General features: G+C 48.5%; 1 protein-coding gene across 1 annotated transcript in view; it reads right to left on the reverse strand.

The window, feature by feature from the left end:
* Positions 1-9,132, reverse strand: part of CDK5RAP3 (CDK5 regulatory subunit associated protein 3) — a 51,729-nt gene extending 42,597 nt beyond the window's left edge. Inside the window, exons 1-3 of the mRNA XM_075350060.1 lie at positions 9,083-9,132; positions 2,651-2,696; positions 827-958 (exon numbers count right to left, since the gene is read on the reverse strand). Of these exons, the coding sequence (XP_075206175.1) occupies positions 827-958; positions 2,651-2,696; positions 9,083-9,088 (184 nt within the window). The 5' untranslated portion in view covers positions 9,089-9,132. The remainder of the gene's footprint in view (positions 1-826; positions 959-2,650; positions 2,697-9,082) is intronic.
* Between the last annotated feature and the right edge of the window lie 409 nt (positions 9,133-9,541).

The following is a 9,541-nucleotide window of genomic DNA, read 5'->3' on the forward strand; positions in this document are numbered from 1 at the left end:
TGCGATCTGATGTGTGTGGGTGCACGATCTGATGTGGGAGTGTGTGTGATCTGATGTATGTGGGTGCACGATCTGATGTGGGAGTGTGTGTGATCTGATGTATGTGGGTGCGCGATCTGATATGGGAGTGTGTGTGATCTGATGTATGTGGGTGTGCGATCTGATGTGTGTGGGTGTGCGATCTGATGTGTGTGGGTGTGTGATCTGATGTGGGAGTGTGTGTGATCTGATGTAGGAGTATGTGCGATCTGATGTATGTGGGTGTTCGATCTTATGTGTTATAAGTGTGCGATCCACATCTCCAGGGTGGGGGAGGAAACAAAAAGATATACAAACATTACACCATGGGATCGCAAATAATTCTTTCTTTGAGGTAAAACATTTTTTAAAAACAGACAAGGAAGTGTTTTACCTCACAAAAAGTGTGCTTTAATGTCTTTATACTCTCTTGCTTCTTCCCTCTCCCAGGACAGGAGATGTGGTATAATCAGACCATGTCCCTGTACGGTCAGACACAGCAATTACACAGTACATAGCAGGGACACAAAAATTATCTCAGCACAGGAACATTTTTTAAAACATCTAATTGTGGAAATTATTATTATTATTATTATTATTATTATTCCAAGATCTATTGATTAAAGTCAACTTTGTTCAAGGGAAAATCCCTTTAACATCTCAAACGCATATGACACTGGACACAGGAGACCCGCAGCCGGTTCGGATATTGTAATCTGTACTCGGACCTCATAGGATCAGTTCCATGTTGTTCAGGTGTATAAATAACTCATTATCTCAGGATATCACAGTATTCCCAATATCTCACATGTTCCAGAAAGAAGATTCCGGATATCCTCATGCTCTGGCATGTCCTGAAGGGCTTGATTCACCTTTTCTCGAATCTGCAGGACCTTGCTCTGCCACTTGAGGATGCAGTGTCTGCGATCGACCAACCAATCTGTGTAGGGACAGAGTGAGCACAAGAGAATACTGACACTCATTTATACATGGTAATGTTTTATTCACATGCCAGGGACTTTTTTTTACGTCACGTCTGTAACATATGTTCTATTTTTCACCCATTTTTGGATCTTATCCATTTCTACTAAATACAGATGAAAGTCTCCCAAGCACCTTCTAGTCCTTGTGAACAGGGCCTGAGGGTGAGGCCACACAGTCCGGTTTTGTGTGTGCAGGTCCTTGATGCAAGTGTTATAGATAAAATAAGGATTGGATGCAGAAAAGAGGAGAAGTAGGATCCGTCCTCCATCCTTTCTTTCCCGTTATCATTCATACCCGGCTTTGGGACTCCCTTAGAAAACCTGACTGTGCGGCCTCACCACATTCAGACGTCCATTTTTAAAGGTAGAAGATCTACCTGTGATTTTCAGAGATAGACTATGTACTCATTAAAATCTATGGAGCAGTTCAGATGTCTGTGTTTCTTTTCCGGACTGACCGTGTGTGCACAAAAAAATCATGGGAACATGGCTATCTTCACTTAGGGTAACAGATATACAGATAGGGAATTTAGATTGTGAGCCCCAATGGGGAGAGTGAAGACCACAACTTTAAAGTGCTGTGGAATTAATGGCACTATATAAGTGAGTAAAATAAATAAGAAATAAGATAAAATCTACCCCTACAAGTGTATGGGACTGTGAAAAGCATGGACAACACACACATGGCATCCGTGTGCAATTTGTGAGCTGTCTCTCATTAACATTATAATGGGGAGAAGTTTTGCCATTTTTTTTCTTGTGTATGAGAAAATCACTAATGCTAAAAATGAACAGACTGACTGAAGACAGATGAAAATCCATCTGAATTATTACATACAAGAAAAAAAACAGAATAAGGCCTAAGAGCATGTTCACACAGTTTGGATTTTAGAGCGGATTAGGTTTTATAATCCACATAAAACTATTATATATATATATACACACACGGTATATAAAAATTCTGCATTTTGCCTGAGTTGTTGCTATAATTACTCTCCTACACACAGCCCGAATCTGGTAGAGAGGACATAATGGAATCAAAGGAGCCTGGTCAAGCAGCCATGTCAGTAGCCTGTGGCCGCCGGACTGGATCCCGGTCTCCTCTGATTAGTAGGCCCGATGAGACATCATACGCGTGTCATGCCGCAAGGAAAACTTTAGGCAGGGTCTACAAATACCGTCAGGTAAGAAGCGGCTCGCAGGGGTGTTGTCTGGCAATAATGGACTACAAATGTGGCTAGTGAACCTGGGTCCTGCATGCTCATCTTTTCTCGCCACAATGATGACAAGCCGACTAGTCAAATGAGGAGCCATGGATGTCGGGAAGACGGAGGCGGATCACAGAGATCCAGCGGTCACAAATACTGGCATGTAGGATGCTCTTCGCAGGGATCAAATCTAGCGGTAATGGATTAAAAATGTGGCCACTGGACCCGGGTCCTGCATGCTCATCTTTTCTCGCCACAACGATGACAGGCTGACTAGTCAAAGTAGGAGCCACAGATACCGGGAAGATGGAGGCGGTTCATAGAGCTCGTGTCCAGCGGCCACAGATTACTGACCGACGGAGCGGGTCCTGCAAATTGATTTGCACCAACTCTAGCTCTACTCCTGATTTCTGGCAAAAACCCTGATAAATATCTACTTACCCAGCAATTTGCTGGTCTGGATGTCGATGGGCACATTTTGAATGTCCTAAAAGACAATAAAAGAAAATAACATAAAATGGCGTCTAAATTTGTGTTCCACATAACTTTACTCTGACATTTACATATGTTGCTGGTAATGTCTCCTATCTTCTGGGAAGCAGCTACACACTGAATAGAGCTGTGTTGTTCTATGTCTATATCCCGTCCCCGCCAGATGTGATAACAGCTGATCATTGGGATGAGTTTCCCTGTAGACTGTGAGCTCTCGCGGGCAGGGTCCTCTCCTCCTATACCAGTCTGTTTTGTACTGGTAATGATTGTTGTACATATACCCTCTTTCACTTGTAAAGTGCCATGGAATAAATGGAGCTATAATAATAAATAATAATAATAATGACATGTGATGGACCCCATGATCTGATATCGATTATCTACTCTAAGGTAAGGATACATAATCAGTATTAGATGTCTGGACACCCCCTTTAAATATTCGTGGCATAAAGCTGCCCGTACACGTTCCATATCTGTGGCACAGACGTTCGTACCCGTGTTTTCATGAACACATCCAAACAATTCATACTTATTTAATGGTAGACTGGCCAATGTAATCATAATGCGTACGGTCACTTTTACTTCAGGAAAGAACTTCAATATTTAAGAATATTGTCCAAAATATAAAGAAAAAAATTGTACTAAGAGAAGGAAATGTGGTAAAATAAAAAACTGACATATTCAGGTACTAAATCCCACAATGCTCGGGTGGTCTTTGCTAGTCTTTCACCTGTCCTGCTGGGATGAAGTGTCTCCACAATAATGCCAGTATGTACACCATGGCGGGAGCACCAGATCAGAGGCAACGCAGCGGTACCAGGTGACTAAGTCATTTTTTATTTCTACTACATTTGTATATCCTGGAAAACCCCTTTAAGTCCCAGTGAATCCTTTGAGTCGGGTTCAAACACGTATATCACAGTCCATGTATGCAATGCCCGGACATTGTGGTCGGTATACAGACCATGAAATACGGTGTCTGAACCTGGCCTAAGGGCTCGCTCACTGCTGTATTTTCTGTCCAAGTGCAATCTGACAAATCATCGCTCTTGAAGCAATAAATAGGGCTGAGCACATGCTTGGTTTTTTTCAAAGAATTTGCCACGTTTGAGTTGTATCCTATTATTATGACCGCGTTGGATCGCACTCAGCCATGTAAGTCAATGGGTCCTTGGAAAACATCGGACTTCACTTGGATGACATCAGAGTTTAGTGCGATCCTCACAGACTGACACAATGGAGAAATTTTTTTTCGTGTTCTTCTCATCTGAAAGAATTTGATCAAACTGATAAAGGCCCCTTTACACGTTACAATTTCTCGTGCGATCGCATTTGCGATTGCACCCACCCCCATCATTTGTGCGGCACAGGCAATTTGTTGCCCGTGTCGCACAATGCTGTAACCCCCGTCACACGTACTTACCTTCCAAACGACCTCGTTGTGGGCGGCGAACATCCACTTCCTGAAGGGGGTGGGACGTTCGGCGTCACAGCGACGTCACACAGCGGCCAGCCAATAGAAGCGGAGGGGCGGAGATGAGTGGGACGTAAACATCCCGCCCACCTCCTTCCTTCCGCATTGCCGGCGGGACACAGGTAAGCTGCAGTTCATCGTTCCCGGAGTGTCACACGGAGCGATGTGTGCTGCCTGTAGAAAATGAGCGACGTGTCAACGATGAACTAGAAGGTGAGTATTTCTGCTTGTTCATAGTTGTCACACGCTACGATATCACTAACGAGGCCGGATGTGCGTCACTTACGACGTGACCCCGCCGACATCTCGTTAGATATATCGTAGTGTATAAAGCCCGCTTAAGAGTGTGATTTGTATAATTGGCCTGATTCTCTCGGATTGGAGAATAGATGGCCGTCTGACTCTAGTCTGCGCTAACTGGATGAGGAAATGAGTCCACTAACTATATAAAATCAGACAAAATTTCATCATATAGCGATTTTTATGACCACGAATAACCCAGATTAGAAACACTTATTTAGCTGTGGGATGGAACCATGGCATCTCTTCTATACACAAGACCTTTTTTATTATTATTATTATTATTATATTATTATTTTAGGACACCGTACATACAAAAACAGGGTTTCCATACAATCATTTATCAATATGTAGCAAGTAAGAACACAAGTATTACTAACAATGGCTAAGTGGCAGACAGGGGTGGGGGGCATGCCTGCGATAGCTGACAAATATTGATGAGCGAGCACTACCATGCTCAGGTGCTCACTATCATAATGAGTAGTTACTGCTCGGATGGGTTCAACTCGAGCACCCAAGTATAATAGAAGTCAATAGGAGGACTCAAGCATTTTTCTAGAAAAATGCTCCAGTTCACCATTGACTTCCATTATACTCAGCACACTGCTGGTTACGACTACAAAGCACCCGAGCATGATAGTGCTCGCTCATCACTAAATCTATAGGCCGATTACATATCATGTTAGTGGCTGCCATTACAGTCTTCCTCCTCCTTGTGTCATTGGATAAGGCCTTTATAATATACTAGCTGTAGTACCCGGCGTTGCCCGGGATAGTAACTGTCTCTCTGTGTCTCTCCCAGTCTCTGTCTGTGTGTCGCTGTCTGTCTCTCTGTTTGTGCCTTTTTTTGTCTATCTGTGTTTATGTTTCTGTCTGTCTGTTTCTATCTCTGTCTGTATTTGTATCAGTGTATCTGTCGCCATCTCTGTGTCTGTCTGTCTCTCTCTTTCCACGTCTGTCTCTTTCCCCGTCTGTCTTTGTCTGTCTTTTTCCAGGTCTGTCTCTTTCCAGGTCTTTCTTTTTCTTTGCCCATCTGTCTCTTTGCCCGGCTGTCTCTTTCCAGGTCTGTCTCTTTGCCAGGCTGTCTCGTTGCCCGGATGTCTCTTTGCCCGGATGTCTCTTTGCCCGGCTGTCTCTTTCCAGGTCTGTCTCTTTCCAGGTCTTTCTGAGTCTGTCTCTTTCTGTCTCACCACCGACATCTTATTACCTCACACATAAGCTTCTTATACTAACAGTTTATTTTGTTCCTATAGCAACCACTGACAGTTGCTATTAATAGCCTGCAGCTCCCACCTATTCAGTTTAATGGAGGCTGGATTTTTGAGAGTAACTGTAAAGCGCGGGGTTAATTTTTCCCGTCAAAACATAGTCTATGACGTTCCCTGGGTCACATGGGGCGTCTGTGCAAAATTTTATGATTGTAAATGCGACGGTGCAAATTCCTTAAGTGGACATACACACACACATACATACACACACACATACATACACACATACATACATACATACACACATACATACATACATACACTGAGCTTTATATATTACATTAGGTCATCTGTAGTTTGGATTTAGGTTTTCCTCATTCTGAGCGCTTCCTAAATCAGGAGGAAATTAATGACAGAACTCATCATATAATTTTCTATTGGAACGTTCATGGAGCCGGATGAAATATTGCATGCAGCATTTATTGATCCGGCTAGGGACCCTGGATCACAGCACAACTAGCCATCCACATAAAACAACTGGCCGGAGAGAGGCGATAAATAGGAACCTAGCAGAATTAGGCAGAGAGGTCATTCAGGGGTGTAGGAAATCTGGGTAATAGTACAGGGCTGAGTCCATCAGTCCCACAGACATGGATTTGCTGGGTTCACTTTTTTGTCCGTTACATCCTGGTAGGAGTGAACAGAGGACTTGGGATAGAGTTAGAGCCAATCAATTTGCAGGACCTGGTCCAGTGATCAGGTGGTAAATCTGTGGCCGCTGGATTGGAGCCATGGGAGCCGCTTCTTCATGTGGCATCCGCAGTTCTTCATTGGACTATCCAGGCTGACATAACATCACATGTGTGTTACATCAATCAATGAGGTCACACCAGCCAGGTAACTAAGAGGCGCTCTCCAGCAACCACAGATTACGGGCATCGCTGATGGCCCCGTCCTGCGAATACAGGGCTGGAGCGATCACTGGGCTGGAGCGATCACTGGGCTGGAGCGATCACAGGACTGGAGCGATCACAGGACTGGAGCGATCACAGGGCTGGAGCGAGCGATCACAGGGCTGGAGCGAGCGATCACAGGGCTGGAGCGATCACTGGGCTGGAGCAATCACAGGGCAGAAGCAATCACAGGGCAGGAGCGATCACAGGGCTGGAGCGAGCGATCACAGGGCTGGAGCGAGTGATCACAGGGCAGGAGCGATCACAGGCAGGAGCGATCACAGGGCTGGAGCGATCACAGGGCAGGAGCGATCACAGGGCTGGAGCGATCGCACTAGGGCTGGAGTGATTGCAGGGCAGGAGCGATCACAGGGCTGGAGCGATCACAGGGCAGGAGCGATCGCAGGGCGGGAGCGATCACACTAGGGCTGGAGTGATTGCAGGGCAGGAGCGATCACAGGGCAGGAGCGATCACAGGGCAGGAGCGATCACAGGGCAGGAGCGATCACAGGGCTGGAGCGATCGCAGGGCTGGAGCGATCGCAGGGCAGGAGCGATCGCAGGGCAGGAGCGATCACACTAGGGCTGGAGCGATCACAGGGCAGGAGCGATCACAGGGCAGGAGCGATCACAGGGCAGGAGCGATCACAGGGCAGGAGCGATCAAAGGGCTGGAGCGATCACAGGGCTGGAGCGATCACAGGGCAGGAGCGATCACAGGGCAGGAGCGATCACAGGGCAGGAGCGATCACAGGGCAGGGGCGATCACAGGGCAGGGGCGATCACAGGGCAGGAGCGATCACAGGGCAGGAGCGATCACAGGGCAGGAGCGATCACAGGGCAGGAGCGATCACACTAGGGCTGGAGTGATTGCAGGGCAGGAGCGATCACAGGGCAGGGGCGATCACAGGGCTGGAGCGATCACAGGGCTGGAGCGATCACAGGGCTGGAGCGATCACACTAGGGCTGGAGTGATTGCAGGACAGGAGCGATCACAGGGCAGGAGCTATCGCTGGGCAGGAGCTATCGCTGGGCAGGAGCGATCACTGGGCTGGAGCGATCACAGGGCAGGAGCTATCGCTGGGCAGGAGCTATTGCTGGGCAGGAGCGATCACTGGGCTGGAGCGATCACAGGGCAGGAGCTATCGCTGGGCAGGAGCTATCGCTGGGCAGGAGCGATCACACTAGGGCTGGAGCGATCACAGGGCAGGAGCTATCGCTGGGCAGGAGCTATCGCTGGGCAGGAGCGATCACAGGGCAGGGGCGATCACAGGGCTGGAGCGATCACAGGGCTGGAGCGATCACAGGGCTGGAGCGATCACAGGGCAGGAGCGATCACACTAGGGCTGGAGTGATTGCAGGGCAGGAGCGATCACAGGGCAGGAGCGATCACAGGGCAGGAGCGATCACAGGGCAGGAGCGATCACAGGGCTGGAGCGATCACAGGGCTGGAGCGATCACAGGGCAGGAGCGATCACACTAGGGCTGGAGTGATTGCAGGGCAGGAGCGATCACAGGGCAGGAGCGATCACAGGGCAGGAGCTATCGCTGGGCAGGAGCGATCACAGGGCAGGAGCGATCACAGGGCTGGAGCGATCACAGGGCTGGAGCGATCACAGGGCAGGAGCGATCACAGGGCAGGAGCGATCACAGGGCTGGAGCGATCACAGGGCTGGAGCGATCACAGGGCTGGAGCGATCACAGGGCTGGAGCGATCACAGGGCAGGGGCGATCACAGGGCAGGGGCGATCACAGGGCAGGAGCGATCACAGGGCAGGAGCGATCACAGGGCAGGAGCGATCACACTAGGGCTGGAGTGATTGCAGGGCAGGAGCGATCACAGGGCAGGAGCGATCACAGGGCAGGAGCTATCGCTGGGCAGGAGCGATCACAGGGCTGGAGCGATCACAGGGCAGGGGCGATCACACTAGGGCTGGAGCGATCACAGGGCAGGAGCGATCACACTAGGGCTGGAGTGATTGCAGGGCAGGAGCGATCGCTGGGCAGGAGCGATCACAGGGCTGGAGCGATCACACTAGGGGTGGAGTGGATCATTTCGGTTAATGTTACATGTTAAACGCCTGTTACATGATTCGCTCCATTATGGCAGTAAGCTGCAGTTATAATTCTAGCAGCAACCCCCATTTTATCTTGTAGTTTTCACAACACCTTGTCATATCTTATAAATTATCCTCACACCTATGGACCGCCAAACAGGAGAGCCGGACATAGCACAAAAGCTATAGGGAAGGCCACTAACATCTAGGTTAGCAGCTGTGTGGATGCTACAGGTGACAACAAGCAATGCATGCTGGGACTTGTAGTTCTAGAACATCTAAAGAGCCACGGGTTGGCCACACCCTGACTGCCAAAACGCTGCACGGTTAATGACTCCACCATAAACCGGTGAGCTGAGAATACTCCCCGCCCCCGCCCTCCCGGACAGACCTGCATCCCGGCTCCGGTGACTCTTAGGACACGTGTACCGGACACACTGTTCTCCACCAATCACAGCTTACATTGCCGCTGAATAGACTCCGCCCATGCACGGAATCCGCCAATGAGAGAAGGGCTGATTATGCGAGGAAGGTAAAACGTTCATGGCTAAGTTGTAGGTGCAGGAAGTGGCACTAGGGGGCAGTGCAGACACCGTCATGCGCAGAGCGCCAGCACACACATACAACAGTAGACACCAGCGCCTCATACGTCTATATAGGGGCGATTCCCGTCATCGTCTCGGTGCTGGTTCTTGTATCCTGACAAATATCCATAGTATTTGATGTAGAATCTAGTGGAGAAATCCCAGACAGAACATTGGCTTTCTGCTACTGCTGTGCCGTGCACACTGATACGGACCCGCAATACGTTAACCCATGCTGCGTGTCTGTCAGTGACATGAATGAAAAA

Source organism: Anomaloglossus baeobatrachus, chromosome 5 (genome assembly GCF_048569485.1).
Source record: "Anomaloglossus baeobatrachus isolate aAnoBae1 chromosome 5, aAnoBae1.hap1, whole genome shotgun sequence".
Classification (NCBI taxonomy): domain Eukaryota; kingdom Metazoa; phylum Chordata; class Amphibia; order Anura; family Aromobatidae; genus Anomaloglossus; species Anomaloglossus baeobatrachus.